The sequence below is a fragment of the Telopea speciosissima genome, chromosome 8 (assembly GCF_018873765.1).
Source record: "Telopea speciosissima isolate NSW1024214 ecotype Mountain lineage chromosome 8, Tspe_v1, whole genome shotgun sequence".
In the NCBI taxonomy this organism is placed as follows: domain Eukaryota; kingdom Viridiplantae; phylum Streptophyta; class Magnoliopsida; order Proteales; family Proteaceae; genus Telopea; species Telopea speciosissima.
The window spans coordinates 51048258-51072447 of record NC_057923.1 but is presented as its reverse complement, the minus strand read 5'-3'; the positions used below and the strand labels follow the sequence as shown (position 1 = coordinate 51072447).

General features: G+C 42.4%; 1 protein-coding gene across 1 annotated transcript in view; it reads right to left on the bottom strand.

The window, feature by feature from the left end:
* Positions 1–9417: 9417 nt before the first annotated feature.
* The window catches only part of LOC122670334 (GDP-Man:Man(3)GlcNAc(2)-PP-Dol alpha-1,2-mannosyltransferase-like), a 37528-nt gene continuing 22755 nt past the window's right edge, over positions 9418–24190 (bottom strand). Inside the window, exons 6-7 of the mRNA XM_043867172.1 lie at positions 9974–10083; positions 9418–9846 (exon numbers count right to left, since the gene is read on the bottom strand). Of these exons, the coding sequence (XP_043723107.1) occupies positions 9602–9846; positions 9974–10083 (355 nt within the window). The 3' untranslated portion in view covers positions 9418–9601. The remainder of the gene's footprint in view (positions 9847–9973; positions 10084–24190) is intronic.

The window sequence follows — 24190 nt, the reverse complement described above, 5'->3', positions numbered from 1 at the left end:
TATTGATAATATTATGATGGCTTAGGAAATCTTCCATTTCATGAAACACACAAGGGGTAAGACAGGGTATGTTGCTATTAAAATAGATATGTCAAAAGCTTATGATAGAATCGAGTAGGGGCTTATTACCTCTTTATTTCATTTTCTAGGGTTTGGAGATAAATAGTGCAACTTGATCTTTTCTTCAATTTCCACTTCTTCCTTTTCTATTAAATTAGACGGTAGTCCTCTTGATTTCTTTAAGGCTTCTCGAGGAATTCGACAGGGTTGTCCTCTTAGTCCTTATTTGTTCATTGTGGCTATGGAAGTCCTTTCTAGACTAATTCTGGCTTATAGGGATTTGAATTTGTTTAAGGGCGTTAAGGTGGCTAGAACTGCACCCAAAATCTCTCATCTTTGTTTGTTGACGCCCTTTTTATCTTTTGTCGGGCCTCTCGTGATGATCTTTTAACTATTAAGGCCATCTTGGATCTTTTTTTGGATTTATCGGGCCAAGAAATTAATTTTTCTAAGAGTGGTATTCATTTCAGTAGAAATGTCCCACTTGTGGAAAGATCGGCTCTTTGTTCCCTTATAGGAATTACGGAAATGGCCAAAGATGCGATTTATTTGGGAACTAAAATTTTTCATGGCAAATCTAAAAGAAGGTTGTTGACAAAATGCAGAAGAAATTATCTCTCTGGAAATTCAATTTTTTGTCGTATGCAGGCCATAGGGTTTTGGTCCAGTCTGTCCTTGCCTCTACCCCTGCATATCTGATGAATTGTTTTTAGTTTCCTTTGAAAATCTGTCGTAACATTGATTCCATTTGTCTAAACTTCTGGTTGGGGAACTTAGGCAATAAGAAAAAATCCACTCTTATTTCTTGGGATAGAATGTGTGTCCCTTTGTCTTAAGGAGGATTGCGTTTTCGTAAGGTTATGGTCCACAACAAGGCCTTTTGTTCAAGTTAGGATGGAGACTCATGACTGATTCATCCTCTCTCTGGGCGCGCATTCTAAAGGCCAAGTACTTTCTTAAATCTTCCCTCTTTGATCCTAAAGTAAGGAGAAAAAGAGGATCGTGGACATGGAATATCATTCCAGCCCTACAAGAGATTTCAGTTAAGAAAATTGGGATTGGTAAATCAACTTTTTTCTGGACTAACCCTTGGATTCCTTCACTTTGAGGATGTCTTCTTCCCTCCTTGCAAGATTTTAATAAAAGGAATGAAAAGGTTGTTGATTATGTTGTAGATTCTAGATGGAATGCAGCCTGTATTGATGTTTCAATTCCTTTGCATCTGTCTTTTCACATTTACAAGATCAACTTGTCTTTGACAGATGACAGCTGGTGGTGTACTCTAGCCATGAATGGCAAATTTAGTACTAAACTAGCAGCTAAATCTTTGATTTCTTTTGATTCCACTAATAATTCTTTGCTATCCTCTTGGTGGAAATTTTTCTGGAAATTAAAAATTCACCCTAAATTCAAAATCTTTTTCTGGGAACTGTTAAATGCAGGTCTTCCGGTTAAGGCGATCATTTCCAAGTGGCTTCAGGTCGATCCTGTTTGTGCTCTATGTGGAAGTTGTGCCGAATCCTACTGGCACTTATTCCTTTCATGTGACTGGACCAAACACATCTGGGCGGCTGGGCCGTTGGGGCTAAGAAATGAATGCCTATCGCATTCATCATTGGAAAATTTCTGCATAGAGACCCTGTTTAATCGCAATCTAGGTAAGAGCTCGTTAGATTGGTTCTTCAAGGTTTTTGTTATTAAGTATTATTTTATTTGGACTGCTAGAAACAAAGTAGTGATTGGGCTAGAAAAGCCTGATCCCACTTGGGTTTTAAAACAAACAGAAATATGGCTGTCTAATCTGGAGATTTACCCACCCCCTATTGCATCCCACTATGTAAGCCCAGGTATTGAAGATGCGGTAGGTATAACTAATTTTTCTTCTCTTCCTTGTTTCAATTACCCTATTTTAATCTGTGCAGGATACCAGAAATCCGGAGTAACCTCGGCAGGATGGTCTGTTATTTGTTTGCTAGATGGTAGATTCCTTTTGCTTGCGGCAGACTATATTAAGAATTGCAGTGGTATTGATCCAGATGTGACTAGTATTTGAACAGGTCTTGATCTTTCAAGGAATTTGGGGTTGAAGATTAAAGAAGCGTGGTGCTCAAATCAACAGATCGCTGACCTTCTTCCATCTCCAACTTCTAATCCTTGGCCTTGGTCTTTGCTAAAAGATCTATTATACATAAACAACCTAGGACCTGATATTTATTCTAAGGGAGACCCTTTTTGTTGTACTGTTGCTAGCAACCTAGCTAAATCAGCTCACTCAACTAAGTCAGTGTACATGGTTTCTATTTAGTCAGTTAATATAATTTTATTCTCATCACAAAAAAAAAAAAAAAAAAAAGGGGTGGCCTTGGGATTTGTTTGATATACTTTTGAACTCATATGCTATTATGTGTAAATTAACTGTAATATCGTCTTGCAAAGACCATCATATGATATTTGTAGCTAGAAGGGCTGCATATAGGGCTAGAGATAATAAGTTATCTACGCTGATAGAAGACCATGTTGATCTTTTTTTGTTTCCTTTCTTTACATGAAAAAAATACATAGGCTTTCTAAAAGAGAAAATTTTCATTCACCACGCGGTGAAGGTTCACCAACCCATCCTAGGGTTCACAAACCCCTGTAGGGTTTTAGTGTAAATACCAAAATACCCTCCTGATACCTTCTCACCCCTGTAGGGTTTTAGTGTAAATATCCAAGTAAATGCTATAGAGAGTAGTATATGTTGTTGTGAAGAAGCTCCTTCAATTGGAATGTCCTCCTCGTGTAGGAGATGGTTATCATGAACTCATCTTTGTATTTGCTGCAGGAGAATAGAAGGATCAAGCTTAATGCCTTGAAACACTGTCCTGTTTCTGTTTTGCCAAATAAAATAGAAGGTGATTCCAGCAATGCAGAGCACTCTATCCCCATCTCGTTTTGCCATGGATGGATCTAATAAAAAGTTTGAGAAAGCATTTAAAATGTTGGTTCCTTGTAGGAATTCTGTTCTTATACCCAGAGGTCCTCCAGCCCAAATCCTTTTAGAAAAGGGGCACAAAAGAAGGATGTGCCACAGAGTCTCAGGTGCATCATGAGTCATGACAGATTGGGCAAAAAGCAAGCGAGGGATCCAGTTTTTGAAGCAAATCTCCTGTTGATAGCCCTTCACTTGAGACTTTCAAAGGAAAAGTTTGAATTTGGGATGAACCTTTAGCTTTCACGCCCGACTCCAGATTTTATTGTGTAGTCTATTTGTATTGAGATTTGAAGCTAGGAAGGCTGCTACACTCTTGGTAGAGGGGATTCCTGTTTTATTTGTTAAGGTGAACAGTTGATCTTCATGAGGGTGTTGTGATAGAGGAATGGAGAGTATGGTTTGACTGATTGACGGGGGAAGGAGTGAATCACTAACATTCACTGAGAAGAGGAGTTGCATAAAGAAGTGGATAAAGCTTGCAATCATTTCTTATCCGCTCCACCCTCCCCATCAAAGGTCGATACTTTACCTTTAAAAGCGGGTATAAATCGGGATATCCCAATCTTCCAGCTCTCAAGCAGTTCAGAAGATGCATCCATCATTCAATCCCCTCCTTTGCTTTGGAGCACACATGGCCATCCAACTGACTATGATGGTGTTAAGAATAGTGAATAGTAGTATCAGGGGTATTTATGTACATAACCCCTCTGTTGTGTATTCTTTTTGTCATTTGTATGAGGCCAAGGGCCTATGTGTAATTATTTATTCTTTTCAATATAAACATGTTAGTCTCTTGTTTTGAGAGATAACACACCAAACCAAAACCGTGGAGCACTCTCTATCTCTTTCTTCTCTTCTCCTTCTTCCACCCTAAAAGCTAACATGGTATCAGAGCAGATTCTGCTGTTTGAAAGTGTTTGAAGGAAGATTGGAGTGTGAAGAAGGTCCTCTTTCACTTAGTTGCTGCTGCTGTTCCAAGGTCAGGTTAGGTTATCTTCTCCAAGCTGTTTCTCTTTGGTTTGGAATCCAAATGGAGTGCTTCTTAGTGCTCTAGTTTCGTTTGGGAGTCCTCTTTGATTCTTTGATTCCCTTTACTTCTCTTAAGCTGTTTGCAAGCTTCCATTCAATCCGCAAAGATTTCGTGGTTTCTGTTCTGCCCAGAATTTCCGCCAGCTAGAGTCTGGTTTGGCTCTGTGGTCTTCAATTGGTCCTTGTTTGACCATTGTTTATGGTCTATTTGCATCGTTTTTTGGTAAGGAACAATACTCATCCTTACTCCGCTGCTGTTTGAACAATTTCTGAAGATCTATAAGTGTTTTAAGCTGTTTTTGGCCATTTTTCTGCCCTGTTTGTGCCTACTGTTTTGGACAATATCTGTTTGCTTGAAGTACTGCTGTTACCCTAGCCTAAGTGATTGATTTCAGCTTCAATATGGGTGAGAAAAATGTTGAAACATCCTTACCCCTTTGTGGAAACAGCTCCACCTCACTCCTCTTCCTTCGAGAGCCCCAATATCCAACTTCCTATTGCCAAACTTGAGAGCCCAAACTATTTGGATGGGTCCCGCTCCATGAAATTGATTCTTCGGTGTAGGGGGAAGATGGGCTACATCAATGGTAGCATCAAGGCCCCCCTCCCTACCGAGCAAGGGTACTCCAAATGGGACACTAAGAACTCTCTTGTGATGGCCTGGCTTCTTTTCTCCATGAAGCCTGAGATTGGAAGAAGATTTATGGGCAAGGAAACTGCCAAGGACATTTGGGACAGTGTGGCTCGCATTTTTGATCGAGTTGGGGACTCTACAAAGGTGTACCAACTTCTCCAACAGATTGTTAGCCTGCGCCAGGGGGATAGAAGCATCTCTGAGTACTACAGTCTTGTTGTGGGTCTGTGGGAGGAGTATGATCACTATAGAGACCTTCAGTTATGCCCTGATGATGAGGTCAAAGTGCACCGGTTGTTTGAGAAAGAGAGGGTCTTATTTCTCCTTGGAGGCCTTACTTCTGACTTTGAGCCTCTTAGGGTGCAAATCCTTGGCCGCCCAAGTCTTCCCTCACTGGAGGAGGTGTGTGGATATCTACAGAGTGAAGAGACCCGTAGGGGTGCCATGGGGACTGCTCCCACTGTTGTTGAGCACTCTGCTCTTGTTTCTTCCACCCCTCAGGACTCCACTAAGGGAGCTGATAAGGGGGCTGCTAAGGGAGCTGTGAAGGGCCGATTCTTATGTGAGCATTGTGGCAAGACTGGGCATACGAAGGACTTTTGCTGGGATCTCCATGGGAAGCCCCCTGCTGGTTCATCTGGAGGACCGAGAGGGCAGCGGAAGAAGGGGCCTAAGGCTCATGTTGGAGTCGTTGAATCTGATGAATCCTCTCTTTCCAAAGAAGACATTACTGCATTTCGCCGGATTGTGGCTCATCTGGATTGTTCCTCTGCTACTCCTCCTTCCACTGCACTGCAGGCCTCCTCCTCCAGTACCACACCTTGGGTCATTGACTCAGGTGCCACAGATCATATGACTGGTAGGTCTCAGCTGTATAATTCCTATTCTGTTTGTTCTGGGAAAGATAGGGTAAAAATTGCTGATGGTTCCTTCTCTTCTATTTCTGGTAAGGGAGATATCCAGGTCGCCCCACTTTTACCTTTGAAGTCTGTTTTTCATGTTCCCAACTTTGCCACTAACCTTCTTTCAGTTAGCCAATTGACTAAATCTGTGAACTGCTTTGTTACCTTCTTTCCTACCCATTGTCTTTTTCAGGATTTGGTGACGAGGAGGGTGATTGGCAGTGGTCCTGAAGCTAATGGCTTGTGTTTTGGAGACTGGTGCTTTCCCTGTTGTGCAAGTTCAGTCTTATGTTTGTGGGCAAGAAGGTGGACGTACTCAGGAGGATATTTTGCTCTAGCATCGTCGTTTGGGGCACCCTTCCTTTTCTATTATGAGGAAACTGTTGCCACATTTATTTACTTCTTTTCCTGTCACTCATGTTTTTCATTGTGAACCTTGTCTATTTGCCAAAAGTTGTAAAACAGTTTATGCATCTAATGGTAATAGATCTACTTCACCTTTTCATCTTATCCATACTGATGTTTGGGGGCCTTCCCCTGTTACTTCTTTGCGTGGCTTCCGCTACTTTGTTTCTTTCATTAATGATTTTTCTAAGGTTACTTGGGTTTACCTTTTGAAACATAAGAGTGATGTCTATGTTGCATTTAAACAGTTGTATGAGTTAATGTCTACCCAATTTCACACTTGGATCCAAATTGTCCGCTCTGACAAAGGTGGGGAGTATATGTATAGTGGTTTGGAAACCTCTTTTTTTTTACCATGGCATTATTCATCAGGTGGCCTGTGTTGATACCCCCCAACAAAATGGGGTGGCTGAAAGGTAAAATCGCCATCTCCTTGAAGTGGCTAGATCCCTTTGGTTTACCATGCATGTTCCAAAAACTTTTTGGTCTGATGCCCTACTCACTGCTGTCTTTCTTATTAATCACATGCCCTTTAGTGTCTTGAACTTCCGGGTTCCTCTTGATGTCCTCCCCTCAAGGTCTTCTTCTTTTTCTCTCCCTCCAAGGGTGTTTGGGTGTATTTGCTATGTACATATTAGCAAATCTGCCCGCACTAAATTGGACCCTAAAGCTCTCAAGTGCATCTTTCTTGGGTATTCCCCCACCTCCAAGGGGTATAAATGCTATTATCCTCCTACCCGTCGGTGGATTCTCTCCAAAGATGTTCATTTCATTGAAACCATTCCGTATTTTCGGTCACCTCTTCAGGGGGAGTGTTCCTCTCTTGGTGGTGATGTTGAGGGTGAAGAGGTTCCCGAGTTTGTGTCATTTCCTTTCTCCTCTCTTGTCCCTATTTCCCCTTTGCAGATTGACAAGGGAAAGAAAAATTATGTGGATACTATTGTTGTTGATGAGGAACCTCCTGTGGATACTGTTGTTGAGGGGGAGCTTCCTAGTGCACAGGAGAACAGAGAACAGGGGGAGCTACTGGTGTATACGAAGGATAGGAGAAATCCTTCTTCATGGCTTCCTATAAAGAAGACCTGCCAAAATCCTTCTTCGTCTCCTCATCCTGAGCCTCCATCCATCAAGACAAGTATACCTTCCTCTACATTCTCAGACTTGGATCTTCTTATTGCCCACCGCAAGGGAACTCGAGCATGCACTAATCCCATTGCCAAGTTTGTTTCCTATGATTCTATCTCCCTTACAGGTATAGCCTTCACTGTAGCTATCTCATCCATCTCTATTCCCAAGAATGTAGCAGAGGCTATGGCAGATCCCAAATGGAGAGAAACAATGAACACAGAAATGTTGGCACTTGAGAAGAATCACCCTTGGGATCTGGTTGAACTCCCTAAAGGGAGAATCCCTGTTGGATGCAGATGGGTATTTACAGTCAAGTTCAAGTCTGATGGTACTGTGGAGAGGTATAAAGCAAGACTTGTCGCCAAGGGTTATACACAGGTGTATGGCATTGACTATCAGGAAACCTTTGCTCCGATGGCCAAGCATAACTCCATTCGTGTACTTCTCTCAATGGCTGCAAATCTTGATTGGCCATTGTACCAACTTGATGTGAAGAATGCATTCTTACATGGTGACCTAGAAGAAGTATATATGCACTCTCCTCCTGGGTTCAAGCATCCTAGTGACAATGGGAAAGTGTGTCGACTTAGGAAGGCTCTCTATGGACTCAAACAGTCTCCTAAGGCTTGGTTTGAGAGGTTCATACAAGCTATCCTGCAACATGGATATGCTCAAAGTCAAGCTGATCACACATTGTTTATACAAAGGAAGGACAGCACCATTACGGCTCTCATTGTTTATGTTGATGACATTGTGGTCACAGGAAACAGTGAAGCTGAGATCTCAAAGCTTAAGCTTTATTTGGCTCAGCAGTTTGAGATCAAAGATCTCGGTCTATTGAAGTATTTTCTGGGGATTGAGGTTTCACGATCCAAGCAAGGGATCAATGTTTGCCAAAGGAAGTTTGTTCTTGATCTACTTACAGAGGCAGGCTACTTAGGAAGCAAACCAATCTCCTCCCCTATTGAGCAAAACCACAAACTAGGGGAAGATTGGGGTAAACCTCTTGTGGATGCTGAAAAGTATCAGAGGATAGTAGGTAAGCTAATCTACCTCTCACTCACCCGGCCTGACATCACCTATGCTGTTAGAGTGGTGAGTCGGTTATGCATGCACCCAAGATGGGACATCTTGATGCGATTCTGAGATCCTCGGGTATTTGAAGTCATGCCCTAGAAAAGGTCTTCTCTTCTCTAGGAATGGTCACTGAGACTTGAAGTATATACGATCTTGATTGGGCCGGGTCTATTTCGATAGAAGATCCACCTCTGTTCTTGTACCTTTGTCGGGGAAATTTAGTCACCTGGAGAAGTAAGAAGCAACTGTGGTAGCTAGGTCAAGTGCTGAAGCAGAGTTTAGAGCCATGGCTCATGGGATATGTGAAATCTTGTGGTTGAAGAAACTTGTCCAAGAATTAGGATTTGAGACGACTGAACCTATGAGTCTATATTACGATAACAAGGCAGCCATTAGCATTGCTCACAACCCAGTTCAACATGACAGGACAAAGCATGTTGAGGTTGACAGACACTTTATCAAGGAGAAGATAGACTCTAAGGCTATTTGTACTCCTTTTGTGAAGACAAATGAACAAGTGGCAGATATCTTCACCAAAGGACTTGGCTCTAATCACTTTAGTTTTATGTTAGACAAGCTAGGTATGTATGACATATACCACCCAGCTTGAGGGGGAGTGTTAAGAATAGTAAATAGTTGTATCAGGGGTATATATGTACATAACCCCTCTGTTGTGTATTCTTTTTGTCATTTGTATGATGCCAAGGGCCTAATTACTTATTCTTTTCAATATAAACATGTTAGTCTCTTGTTTTGAGAGATAACACACCAAACCAAAACCGTGGAGCACTCTCTATCTCTTTCTTCTCTTCTCCTTCTTCCACCCTAAAAGCTAACAGTGTGCACATAAATAAAGTGTGTGAGGCACCATTTCTAATCCTAGATGTGGCATAAGTACTGATCTGTTCACACTACTGTCCCTGAGGAGAGGCCGAGCCCGAGATACATCTTTTTCTTGGTTCTGTAAGGCGGAACGGTTACCACCCTACCACCCTTTGATGAGATTACAGTTTCAGCCTGTGAGTGTTGATTCACACTCAAGCCCGTCGTCCCATTTTGTTTCAGTAGTATTCCAGAATGACCATATTTTGAAATCAATAAAATATTCACATGAAAATGACAGGGGACGATCATAAGAAAGCAGGAAAATAACAGAAGAAATTGTGGTTGATAATAGTCAGAACGTGCAAAATGAGTTCTACACAAACATAATTTCAATTCATTCAAAAATTGAATCTCTTCAAAGAAATGTCAATGTCTCCAGTCATAAGTTAAACTTTGAACAATATTTTCAAGAACTGTACAAAAGACATGATCAGCTGAGATCAACTAATCAAAGCATACTTTCGACCGCCACTTATTTGAAAATAGGTATACAGAAATTTCTACCTCTTATCTCAATGTTTGAGAGAAAATCGGGTGGATCGCAGCCTTGAAATCTTCATAAAACCTTTTCTCAGAAAACCTGGCTGCACGCTTCCTTGTAGCGGCTGCCATCTCAAGTCTTTTAGTTTCTGGCATCCCCAGAAGCTTTAGTATAGCATCGGCATACTCTTCCACATTGAGGGCGAGGAATCCTGTCTGTTTCCCATCTTCCTCTAAAACAATGTCCATTTTTGGCCCTGCTGAATTATGAGCTGCAGAGGGTGGGGAGAATTGATATAACATTGTCAATGCAGAAAATGATTCTTAAATTTAGCAAAATAAAAAACAAAGGATGATGGAGGAAGCTGATTTAATATAAGAATCCACCTAAACACTCACCAATTGGGATTGCACCTGCAGCCATGAACTCTACAACACTTATGCCAAAGTGCTCATCTGTCATAGAATGGATCCCTGCAATGGCACCTCCTAGAAGTGTTACCAAGTCCCTGTTGATAGCAAAAATTAAATAGATAAACTATAGCTTCTGAATTCATAGCTAATTGTAATGGCTGGCACAGAATTCTTGCAGTAAGGTAATTAACAGAACAAGGAGAATTCAGAAGAGTAATATCTCACATATGTGACCCAAAAAAATAAGGGAGGTGGTCCATTGATCTCTTGAAAATATTACTGTTGCACTCATTACGTGAAACTGAATCAAATCATAGACTGAGAAGTTATCCAACTTGACTTGAGAAGAGTGTTTTATTATTGTCTGAAAATGAATATGCATGATTCCAGTAAAAGCATGAAGTGATAGCAGCTGTTAAGCTGATGACCCAGACGAACATGATACCCCAAACCAGATAAACTGACACCATCTTCCCCCTTGCCCATGCCCACCCCAACCCTAACCACCACCCCCCCCCCCCCCCCAAAAAAAGGCTATTGGGTGATAGAGAGAATGGAATCATGTTAACTTGCTACAGCTTCCATTAGTATGACCATCATCCAGTCATAATTCCAGTCCCTTTAATATGTGAAGATTCATCGTGGTGTTCTTCGGAACTGTTTAATTCAAGTTCTTGTTGACATTTCATGAGGGAGAAGGCTGGATAGGGGATTGCGGCAAGGGTTATGTTGAGACTGATACTTAAAGATGGTTGTTCAGTTGGTGCCAATGCACCACTACTGGATTCATTGAAAAAGTACTGAACAAAGCTCATGCCTTCATCAAAGAGCCAGGAATGCTAAAGATAGAGTGAGCAAAGCAGAAATAGAGTTAGATCAAAATCCAAATGAAGCGACCCGTGAGGCGCTGATAGAAGCAAGAAATACACTTCACAATACTCTCCTTCAGGAAGAAATTTTCTGGAAGCAAAAATCCAGAGTTAAATGGTTCAAGGATGGGGATAGAAACACTAAGTTCTTCCATGCAATGGTGAATGTCAGAAGAAAGAACAAAGAAGTTGGGAAAATTAAAGACAGCAATGGTGTTTGGATCTCGGGGGAGGAGGGAGTTACTAATGAAGCCATTAAAATTTTCTCTGACATGTTCACATATCAAAATTCCCAGAGAGATGAAAATATCATTTGTTCGATCCCTCGATTGGTCACTGAAGCAGATAATATTTTTTTTATTGGCATCTCCTTCCTTGGAGGAGGTCAGGAAGGCGGCATTTGATTTATCTAAGGATAGTGCGCCAGGGCCTGATGGCTTTTCAGGATACTTTTTCACTGCGTGTTGGGAAATTATTGGCAAAGAGGTGTGGGAGGCGGTCAAGGACTTTTTTGCAGGAGGATTCTTTCCAAGAAGCTACACGTCAGCAAATCTGGTGCTTATTCCCAAGAAAGAGAACCCAAGGTACTGGCTGATTTTCGCCCTATAAGCTTATGTAACTTTTCATATAAAATTATTGCTAAAGTTGTTTCTTCGAGATTGGCATCTATTTTGCCATCCATTATCTCTGAGGAGCAAGCAGGTTTCGTACAAGGCCGGAGTATCCATGATAATATCACTTTAGTCCAAGAGGTGGTCCATGAAATTAACAACAAATCACGGGATGGAAATGTGGTGTTAAAGTTGGACATGGCTAAGGCATATGATCGTCTGGAATGCGAGTTTTTGTATCAGGTTTTGACCAGATTCGACTTTGCGGAGGGGTGGATTAATTTAATTAAGAAAACGGTGGAGAATTGCTGGTTTTCAGTAATTATGAATGGAGGCCCTAAGGGTTTTTTCAAATCCTCAAGGGGTGTGCGCCAGGGTGATCCCCTTTCTCCCTCCCTTTTTATTATTGCGGAAGAAGTCCTCAATAGAGGCTTGAGAATCCTTTTCGTGGAAGGAAGGGTGGAGTATTACCAGCTATCGCGAGGTTGCCCAGGTATATCTCATAACTTCTTTGCTGACGACACAATAATTTTCTCTCGTTGCCTAAAAAATTCTCTTAAGCAGATTATTGGCCTTATTAGTAGATATGAGAGTTACTCTAGACAGCTAGTTAACAAGTAAAAAAGCTGTTTCGTGTTGGCAAATAGGGCGGATGATTCCAAGCGTCGAATGGTGGAGATAGTAACTGGATATACTAAAAAGAATTTACCGATTACATATCTTGGTGCTCCCCTGTATGCAGGTCGGCTCAAAATCAATTTTTTTGATGACTTCTTGGCTAAAATGCGCAAGAAAGTGGCTGGATGGAAGGGTAAATTGCTATCTACACGTGGTAGAGTAGTGCTTCTCAAACATGTTTTGGCCTCTATGCCCATTCATATCATCTCCACTCTGGATCACCCTGGCATGGTGATAAAAAAGTTCCATAACATTTGTTCGGATTTTTTATGGGGGCATTCGGAATAAGGAAGGCGTCATCATTGGGTGGCTTGGGATAAAATTACTCGTCCCCATACGGAAGGGGGTCTTGGCATTCACCGTTTAGAGGACGTTAGCAATGCTTTGCGCATGAGGGGCCTTTGGAGAATTTTAACTGAGAACTCTTTGTGGTGCTCTTTCTTCAAAGCGAAATTTTTCAAAAACAAGCACATTGCTTTGGCTGATTTGAGAGCGGTTGGATCAATCTCGTGGAGGAGAGTCTTAAGGCGTTGAGAGTTCATGATCTCAAGATCTAGGTGGTTGATTGGAGAAGGGGGAATAAGTTTTTGGCTTGATAATTGGTCAGGATGGGGTTCTCTTATGGATCAGGTGGATGGAGCAGACCGCCTTGATCTTGATTTAAAAGTTTGAGATATTTTGAACATTGAGGGTGGGTGGAATCAGGATATCTTAATGCAGATTGATTCCAGAGAAGTGCGAGAAAGCATCCTTGGAAACAACTTTGTATTATCTTCAAAAGCTGACACTCTAATCTGGACACCTGCGAATGATGGGAAGTTTTCTACCTTTGGAACGAAATAAGAAACGCTGGAGAGACTAACCCCTTTGCAAAATGGTTTTGGAACCAATCTATCCCACCGAAAATTGGTTTTTTCTCCTAGCAGGTCATGTGTGGTAGTATTCCAACAGAGGATGCTCTGAAAAGGTTGGGTATTTCCCTTGCGTCCAAATGCCAGTGCTGTGGGCATCCTAAGGGAGAGTCAGCGGCTCATTGCTTGGTGGAGGGTACCACTGCTTCCAGGGTTTGGAGTTTTTTTTCCACGATTTTTTATGTGGAAGTGATTCAGCGCAGGGTGTTAAAAATATAATCACTTTCTGGCACAGTCACGCTAGTAGTAGATCTCTATGTGGGCTGATTACAGGTTTTATCCCTTTGCTTATCATTTGGGAACTCTGGAAGGAGAGGAACAACAAGAGGCATGGAGAGAAGGCTAGAACTGCTAAGTCCATCATCGAAACTGTCAAAAGTTGGGTTAAGGAGCTTCCTTTTTCGTCTTCCTCAAGGCGTACCACAGTAAAGGAGAAGCTCCTGCTTCAGATTTTTTATATCCCTATTCCTCCAATTGTGTGTAAACCGCCTATACCTGTATATTGGTGCCCTCCATTTAGTGCGGTAAAGTTGAATGTGGATGGAGCGTGCAGGGGAAACCAAGGGTTGGGGGGGAGGAGGAGGAATCATAAGAGATCAGGAGGGTAGGGTGTTGGGGGCCTTCTCTAATTTTTATGGGGAGTGTACCAATACCATCGCGGAATTTAGAGCAATGAGGGATGGGCTCAAACTTTGCGCAGAGATGGGCTTGGTGGCTGTGCATGTGAATTCGGACTCTTCCACGGCGGTTCACTGTATTTCGCAGAGAAGGTGCTGTACTTGGAAAGTCTGGTATTGGTTTCAGGAGATTTTGGATTTAGCAGCCACTCTTTGCCCGAACATTGTTTTTACATTCAGAGAAGGGAACAAAGCAGCGGGTTGGTTGGCCATGTATGCTTGTGATTCAGTAGACAATTCCAGGTTCGACTCGGACACTAATCTGCCTCGAGGCTTGAGAAGTATTGTGCGTGAAGATGCTGGGGGTATACCGGTGTTGAGAAAGCAGTAGTGCTAGTGAGTCTTTGTATAGGGCGGGGAGGGTTTATTTTTATTTGTCGACTGAGTGCATCCTTTTGTTTCGGGTTGGGGTAAGGCAGGTATGTCCCCCCCCCCTTGTATCTATTTCTATTGGTTGATTTTGATTTTAATAAATTCCTAAGGGCCAGCCCGGGTCCTAGAGAATATTCGGTTAAAAAAAAAAAAAAAAAAAAAAAAAGCTCATGCCTTCACTGATTTTTCTGTCTTAATTCATCAGTTGACTTCTTTTGTTCCCTATTCCTTTGACTCATGATCAAGTTTGAGATTCATATGCTTACATGGCTGTTTAGGTGGTGTTGTCTATAAATTTTATTTTTCTGTAGTTATTTTATTGTTTAGATGGATGCATAATGCAAATATTTATTTGGTTTTCTTACATTTGCCTCTAGCTTTGCTAATCATGAAAAGCACAAAAATGAAACTTCTGCTCAAATTGGTAGAATTTTTTTTTGGTGAATAAATATTATATTACCAAAGCTCGAAGGGGGCGAGAAGGAAAGAGGAGGGAATACACAAAGGAAGAGGGGGGGGGGAAGAAACAGACCAACTAAGGGGGCCGTAAAAGAGCACTATCTAATCCCCAGGATACAACAATATGCCTGTTCCTTGGGGAATCCAAAAAAGTCTTATGAGGCAAAAAACTAAGCTTAGAGGAGACATCCGAAAAGATGGCTTTCCAAATTGGTAGATCCTTTGTGACATGAAATTCGATTCCAGGTCTTCCAAAAAGATGGGGGTTCAAATCCACCAAGTGCTGAAACATTGCATAATTATGTTTTTGGTGACTCCTACTCATGTCTTAAAGGTGAAAGAGCCATTATATTTGTTGTATCTAACCTCAATCTTTAAGTCTCATAGTGTGTAGAATGGTTATGTGTGCAATGGTTCTTATATGGTCAAGCTTCAATCAATGAGCTTGGCCTTCCTTGAGTGGCAGCATGTGACAACCTTCATGGTTAATCATAAGCCCTTGCGTAAGCCTAACCCAAGGCTTGAAGTGTTCCTGCACTTCAACAAGTCCATCAACAGCATGTGGAGATAAAAATCAACTTGTTATAATTAAGAACACCTCAGTAAGTCCACTTTATGGCATTATGATGAGAAGCCCAATGATGAATCAAGCTTCTTTCAGTAAGATAATTTTGGAGATCGTCAGAGCTACATTGGACATTCAACAATGCAACATTCAGTAGACTTAGGATTGATGTTGTAACTTGGCAATTCATTGTTGAAATCCTAAGCATGGTTTAAAGTATTGACCGATACGATACGATACGATACAAACCGATATGTATCGATACCGATACAATACATACCGATACGTATCTTTTTTTAAGAAAATAATGTCTAAATTGGTATCGTATTGTATCGGCCGATACGGACCGATACGATACGGTATAGACCGAAACGTACAATACATACATTAAAGGTTCTGTGAGAGTATCGATACGTATTGGCCGTTACGGTTCGATACAGCTCGATACATACCGATACGGTCGATACCAACCGATACACGTTGATACGGCCATTAAAGGCCCATGTGACTATCAAACTATGATTTTGTTTTTGAAACCAAAGATTGCTAGAGATTTCACAGAGAAAGGTAGGTTTCAGAAAGAAAAAAAAAAAAAGAGCTCGATATTTGTGTTTAAATCATGGTTTTTTTATCCTTTTTTTTGCTAAAAATCGATAGATTTAGATAAAACTAAGTTTATTGATGCATCAAACTTGATCATTTACAAGAATTTGTACTCAAATCGATGAAAGTCTCTTGTATCGTTATACGTTGTTCTCCATTTTAGTGTTTATGCATTATACATATTATATATTGCTTATTTATATCGTTTTTTGTCCAAAAATGTATTTCCATGTGTATCTTGACCATTTCCATGCGTATTCGTAGCGTACAACACGTATCATTGATACGGTACGATACGTCTCTTAAAATCACCCTTCCGATATGATACCCGATACCAATGCTTTAAACCTTGATTCTAAGTATGTATTGTGATTCTCCAATTAGGACGCCAAGACTCACCAAACCAAAAACCCCAGAGTGACCTTCAATGGTATACTCAGACTTGGGGATTTTTGGGAAAATGGTCTAGGGAAACACATTGCATGAAAATGGGTATTTTACTTAGATAAATGTCCAAAACATGAAAAATCACTTCAGTCAAGATCGTACGGTGTAACACACCCAAAAAGCAGCACCGGTCGATGTGCCGGTCAACCGGCTCCCAGTAGGTCGATGTTTCCTAAGAGCAGCCTGTTCTCAGACAGTTGACCAGTGTCCAACCAACTCCTGTAATGGCCATAAAACAGCTAGTTTTGCAATGGCTATAATAGGAGGCAGTCGACTGCCTACAGTAACCAGTTGACCGGCACCTGCCAAAATAGAGCCATTGGGCTCCATTTCAGGCAAGTCTTTTGAGCACCTTTTGACCTTTATTTAAGAAACTTGTGGGAGCCTTTAAGCCTAACTTTTGCACTTCAATTGGAAAATCTTTCTTGAGTCTTAGAGCCCAAATTGTTGAGAATCATTATTGTCCTTTCATTTTTATAGCTACCTTTTAGAGGTTGACCTTTTGCTTTCAATTTATATGCTTGGCTCTTGAGCCTTTGTTTCTTCATCTTCTCAATTCAAGAGAATTATAAGGGTTTCTGGTGGTGAGCCTAGGAAACCACTAGGTTTGAGTGCGAGCCAAACACTTGGGTTGTTGTTGAACCTGGAAAAACAATTGCTAAGGCTTCATCAATGTCATTGGGAAATTAATCGGTTTAATGGAAAGTCCAAGGGTGGAATCTCTTGGTAGTGGACATAGGCAAGTTGCCGAACCATTCTAAATTTATTGTCTCCTCTTTGTCTCGTTCCCACCTTCTCAATTGCACTTTCACTTTCATTTACAACCTCTTAGTGTTTCATTTATTGTGTTGGGTAGGCAAAGTTTTAACTTGCATTTATTTCTCTTTACCCAATTCACCCCCTATTGGGTTGCCTCGATCCAACACCAAGACCCTTCAACTAAAATTCAATTTAAATAATATGAATGCAGAAATCTAATTAAGTGATGATTTCATTTATTATTACCATTCAAACTTTAGCTAAGCGATATAAGTCCCAATAAACTGAAGATAATTAGAGCAGAAACCTAACTAACAGAATGATATATCAGCAAGGCAAAACAGAATTAAGAAATGGTACAAAACTAGTAGCCACAGGATAGAAAGTTAAGGATGATCTGACCTAAACTCGATGGAGAAGAAAAGTAGGGATAGCAGAGAAAATAACAATCAGGAATCTACCTAATTCAGGCTTGGAATCCACCCAGTCCCACTTCTGAATCCACAGAAGTACCACTCAAAATCCACTGAGTCAAGCCTGAAATCCATGGAACCCGAAAAGTATAGCAGCTTCATTCATTCATCAATTCGTTTTTGGGGTTGTAGGCCCTTACATATATTTATAGAGTTTGAGTAAGACAGAATCAGACTAAAAAAAAATGAAAAACTAAGGTCAATGCTGACCCAAAAAAGAAAGAAATAAAACATAGAATGACTCTAACTATTCCAATTAACTGGCTAAGGAAGAGTCCTAATCTGAGCAAACAACTTTAAATAATAAAGAAAATACAACCAAACAAGACCGGAATTAAATAGATTTTGATGGGCATGCCCTTTGAACAGATTTGTAAAGGTCAATGTGCTAAACACCTATCAACAACTTAACATATGTGGGGATCAAAGGCCCAACATGTATTCTTTGGGATAACCATTGCATTCTTCTTTGGAACTGAGGTAGACGGCACTCCGGCATCCTACTTGGCCTTCTTCTCCGGCAACCTGTCTCCTCCGGTAACTTGACTTTCTCACCCCTGTCGGAACCATGCCTTCCCCTTCACCCCCTCCAATCCCTGACCCTCCTCCACCAATCCCTGACCCCTCCTCTGATTCAGACATTCCTCCCTCTGTCCCTGCTCCAAGTTGGACTTCCTTCTTCTCTTCGCCTCTCGCCTCCTCCCCTGCGAATGAAGGTCTTTCCCTTCATTTCGTTGATCCCTTAGTGGTTGGTTCTTCTAAAATTGCTTGCTGCTCCACTGGTGCTCTGGACAATGAAGTAAAGATCTGGGAATCATGTTTAGTGGGTCACTTCCTCGACTCCAGACCTGCTTTCCACATTGTCAAATCTTCTCTTACTCGGCAATGGAAAGCTCTCGGCAACCTCGACATCTACCTCCTGGACAATGGATTTTTCATTTTCAAATTCTCTGACGACTCTGATAAGATCCATGTGCTTGAAGGTGGTCCTTGGCATGTCGGCAAGAAGCCTATCTTCCTTCGACAGTGGCATTGACACTTGCAGCTCCGCCGCGTCGACCTCTCCTCCATCCCTCTCTGGGTTTCGCTTCCAGGCCTTCCCCTTCACTTCTGGTGTACGGATGGTCTTAGTGCAGTGGGCTCAGTCCTAGGAAAACCGATGTTCTCTGACATGCGCACCATGAGAAAATTGCGCCTCGCGTATGCTCGAATCTGCGTTGAAGTTCTAGCAGATGACCCCCTTCCATCCTTCATCACCGTGAATGATGGTGATGACCATTCTTTTGAACAAGAAGTCCATTACGAGTGGAAGCCTCCCCAATGCTTGTTCTGCAAGAAGTTTGGACACGATTCAGCTATTTGTGCTCCTCCTGAAGCCTCTCGTCCACCTAAGGTCCATGTGCAAAGATCTGAACCCACCCTCCCCTCGGATTTCCGCCATTCCAGAGGGCGCACTAGTTCGAGAGCTCGCCGTCGGCACCGGAATGCCCCTACAGCCAGACAAGACAGCATTCTTGGCTCCCACCCTTTATCCATTGGGCAAAACCGATTTGCTGCCTTAATTGACAACTCCCCTACGGAACCTGTCACTTGCTCAGAGCAGATCATCGATTCTGCTGCCCATCGAAGCCGCTCTCGTATGTCTGAGGTTGACACCCAGCCGTCGACTGCTGAAGTTGCTTGCCTTGTCATCTCTGAAGTCGACCCCTTGGTGGCTGTGGAAGAACCTTTGCCGGTTCTGCAGTATGAAGCCTTTCCATCTGCGAGAGACCTCGCCTCTCCTTTTTGTCCCCCTGCTCCTCTTCTTTACTCTCCTCCCCCCGATACTTCCCCTTTTATTGATAACGCAGCTTCTTCCGCTGTGGGCCACCCCCCCTTTTGACTATTCCACCCTCCCCCTCTTATTAGTCAAATCCCCCTCACCTAAGACTGGTAAATCCAAAAAGAAAGACAAGAGCTAGGAGGAAAAAAAGAAAAAAAAAATTTTGAAGAAAGCCTCGTCAGATTCCTCTGGGCCCCACCCCACCTTGTCTCCCAACAAGTCTCTTGACCCACCCAGGTTGGGTTCTCGCCTCTCTGATCCGGTCTCTCTTTGCCCTGTTTCTCCTTCGTCCTTACCCGGTTCTCCTCCTCTCAATACCCCTTCAGCTTCTATAGCCCCTCCAACCTCTGCTGCTCCTCCCACTGCCACCTCATATCACCGGCGGCACCGCAGCCCCTCTACTTCTCGTAGTGCCAGCATTATGTCCCGACTTCTAGGGACTGAGTTGCAATCCTCTAAGCTCTCCCAATGAATCTTAGCATCGTGTGGAATACTCGGGGTCTTAATTCCCCTTGTAAACATGTTGCTGTTCGTTCCCTTCTTCGGCATCATCAAGCCACTTTCTGCTACTTGCTTGAAACTCATGTCAAAAAACCAAACTCCTCGAGGATCTGCTCCTCCATTGCTCCTGGCTGGTCCTTCTTATCGAATTTTGCCCATCACCCTGATGGTCGTATATGGGTGTTATGGGACCCCTCAAAAATCAAAATTTCAATGCTCTCCTCCTCAGATCAATTTATCCACTTAAACTTCTCAGACTGCCTTAACCAATTTTCCTACTTTTTCACTGTCACGTATGCTTTCAATTGTCCCATTCTGAGGCAAGCTCTTTGGTCTGATCTCCGCAACCTTGCTGGTCCCATTGGCTCTTTACCTTGGGGTATTGGTGATGATTTTAATGTCATCAGATATGGGTTTGAAAAACAGGGAGGACACCATTTGGACCCTCAACCTATTTCTGATTTCAATGATTGCATTGAGGATTTGGGCCTTGATGATCTCAGGTGGACAGGTCTCCCCTTTACCTGGAGCAACAAAAGGACTGGTACTTCCAGAATTGACTGTAAACTGGATCGGATCTTGGTGAATGAAACTTGGCTGTCCTCCTTCCCTTCTTCCTTTGCCAATTTTGACACTCCAGGGATATCTGATCACAGCCCCATCCTCTTGTCCATTCAACCTTATAACTCCTTTGGTCCAAAGCCCTTTAAATATTTTGACATGTGGTCCTCTCACCCCACCTTCCTGACCAGTGTGAAGGATGCGTGGGATGTGTCTGTCCAAGCTTTCTCCTCCCCTCTCCTAGCTTTGGCAAGGAAGCTTAGGAATGTGAAATCTGCCCTCAAAATTTGGAATACCAGTATCTTCGGAAATGTCTCTCAAAACGTGCAGGAATGTAAAGACAAGCTTGCTAACATCCAGCTTCAAATTCAAAGGGACAACCTCAATAGCCAATTAGTTGTTGATGAAAAAACTGCTGGTCTTGAACTAGCCATGCTCCTCAATCAAGAAGAAAATTTCCTGAAACAAAAGTCCAGGATCAAGTGGCTGGATTTAGGGGATTCTAACTCAGCCTACTTCCATCGCTCCTTGAAGTCCAGAATCAACTACAACTCCATTCTTCAGTTGGATGCTCCGGATGGTTCTCCAATAACAAATGTGAAAGACATCAAAGACATGGCAGTGAATTACTTCATGAATCTCTTCTCGGGTCATTCGGATGAGGCTGATCTATTCCCTGATAATGTGATCAACAAGTTCATTCCCGATGATCTCATTCAGTCTTTCAATGCGATTCCCAATGAAAATGAAATTATTGCCGCTGTCCATTCCAGTAAGCTGAATTGGGCTCCTGGACCTGACGGTTTTAGCATGGGCTTCTTTTTAGCAACTTGGGACATCATAAAGGAGGATCTCATCAAAGCCATTAGAAGCCTCTTTTTCAACCCCAACCAGATCTCTGAAGTGAATCATACTTTTCTGTGCCTCATTCCTAAGAAGGAGGGTGCTTCTGTGATGACAGACTTCAGGCCCATCTCCCTTTGCAATCTCATCTACAAGTTCATAGCTAAAATCCTTGCTTTGAGGCTCAAGAAGGTAGTGGATCTGCTTGTCAGTCAAAATCAGTCTGCCTTCATTCCTGATAGAAGCATCTCAAATAATATCCTCCTTTGCAATGAGATTGTCCGAGGTTTTGAAAGAAAAAATCATTCTCCTGCTGCTCTTATGAAGATCGATATCCATAAAGCTTTTGACTCTCTGAGATGGGATTTTATTGCAAATGTCTTGATCAAGATGAGGTTCCCTATGGTTTTCATCCATTGGATTCACTGCTGCATTTCCACCCCCAGGTTCTCTATGCTTGTTAATGGCAGCCCAGCTGGCTACTTTGCCTCTACTATTGGAGTGTGCCAAGGATGCCCCTTATCCCCATACCTCTTCACCTTAGCTTTAGAATTTCTATCCAAGGAAATCCAATTATGCACGGACCAGCATCTCATCTCCACTATACCCAAATGCAAAGCCCTCAAGCTCTCTCACCTGGCTTTCGCTGATGATCTCATGATCTTCTCCAAGGCCTCCATAGCCTCCTTTGAGTCCATCATGAACTGTTTGCAGCACTTTCAAGACTTATCCGGGCTTCATATCAACCCCACCAAGTCTCTTCTCTTCCTTGCTGGAGTTCCTGATGAGGTAAAAGAAGGTCTGAAGAATATTTGTGGTTTTAGTATTGGTCGGCTTCCTGTGAAATATCTGGGCCTGCCTTTGATCCCGGCAAGACTTTTGGCACATCACTGCACTCCTATGCTGGATCTTATAAGGAAACGGCTTCAACTATGGAAGGGCAAACTTCTTTCTTATGCGGGTCGTCTGGTGCTTGTCAAGTCTGTCCTCCAAGCCTCCTACATTTATTGGTCAGGTATCTATGGGCTGCCTCATTCCATCATCAAGTCTCTGGAATCACTCATGTCTTCTTTTCTTTGGAAAGGCTCTGATGTTACCAGATTCCTTCGGCCTATCAGTTGGGACTCTGTGTGTCATCCTTTCGTGGAAGGAGGGTTGGGTATCAGAAGGATAAAGGATGTGAACCAAGCCGGCATTATCAAATTGTTGTGGAAGATTGTGTCCAAGGCAAAAAGTATTTGGGTAGAGTGGATATATTCAGGCCTTCTTCGTTCTGACTCTATCTGGACTGTCCATTTATCTTCTGATGCTTCTTGGACCTAGCGCAAAATTATGGATGTCCGACCCTTGGTTCTTGGCTCTATCCAAACTCACATTGGTAATGGGAACTCCACTCAGCTTTGGTTAGATCACTGGCATCCTTTGGGAATCCTGATACATCATGTCAGCCCTAGATTGATCTATGGTTCTGGGCTGCCTAGAAATGCCTTGGTGGCTGATATTCTTAATGCCAACGGATGGGACCTCCCTGATTCATCTACTCCAGCTCTAACCCCAATCTGGAACTTATTACCCTCTATTTCCAGAAGACCCTTCATAAGGGATGACTGTGTTTCTTGGCTGCCTAGTTCCATGGGTAAGTTCAGCTCCAAATCTGCTTGGGATCTTGTTAGAACTCGGCTCCCGCTCGTTCCTTGGAGGAAGCTCGTCTGGTTCAAGCACCACATTCCTAGGCACAGCTTCACGACTTGGAGAGTCTTCTCCAACTGCCTCCCAACGCAAGCTTTCCTCAGACATCGCCACATTATGGTTTCTCCCAATTGTGACCTTTGTTGGAATGCGATTGAAGATTCAAACCATCTCTTCTTTGGGTGCCCCTTCTCCCGCTCTATCTAGAAAGGGATCCTCTCCAAATGCTGGCCAAGAAATAGGAGGATTCTCCCTTTTGATCGTGAATGGATTTGGGTTGACATGACCTTTGGTGGTTCTACTCTTTGTGACGTGATTGGGAAGATGGCTTTCGCAGCCTCCATCAGCCACATTTGGATGGAACGCAATCTTCGGAAACGGACCTCCAAATCCAGATCTGCTTATCAGATTTGGGAGTCCATCTCTTTTGAAATCAAATCTAAGCTTAGTTTGGTTCCTCCTACTTCTTGTATTGGCACCCCAAGGAACAGACTAATTATTGTTTCCTGGGGTCTTCCTTCTCTCTCCCTTATCCCAGCTGGCTCCCCTGTTTGAGCTTCTGCTGCTGGTTCTTGTTTTCCTCCCTCCTTTTTGAGGGTTGCTTCTCTTTAGTAATGAAATTTTTATTCACCCAAAAAAAAAAAAAAAAAAAAGACCGGAATTAAATAACCCAACCCATCCTAACTTAAACGACTAATAAAAATTAAAATAATAAAATAAAACCCAAAACAGAATGCAGGAGCATGATCACCACCATTGGATGTGCTTTGATCTTTTATTTTGGGCCTTGGATTTGGACTCTGTAAAAATTTGATGTATTACAATAATGTAAGCTAGAATCATAGGATAGTTTTTTTTAAGTTGTTTCGAAGTCGTTATTTATTCAGTTTAGGAGTCCTCCCTTTAAGTTTATGATAAGGACAATTTCTTTTAGTTGGTCTTTATTTCTTCGGTAAGGCAGAGCACGCCGGCACTGTGCCCAGCGTGAATCTGTCTCTCTCCCACCCCCTATGGAAATGGCCTCCCTGCCCATCCCATTCCACCCTCTTCATTGGGCACAACCGCTAGCTCAAAGAAAGCCCGCAGCGTGCCCAACCCTCTCCCTTATTTCTTTTACTAAATAAATTAGGGGAAGCAGTTTTCTGTACAGGTGTGTGGCCTACGCCAGCACTCCCATGTGTCTATCTCTCTCCTTAAAACAAGGGGGCAGAGGTGTCTTTTCACATGGGGAGGAGAGAGATAGACTAATGGGAGTGCTGGCATAGGCCACACTCCCGGACAGAAATCTTTTTCCCATAAATTAGGTCAATTATGTGATGCAGATACATCATCAATAGTGGCTTATTTTAACGTAAATAAGTC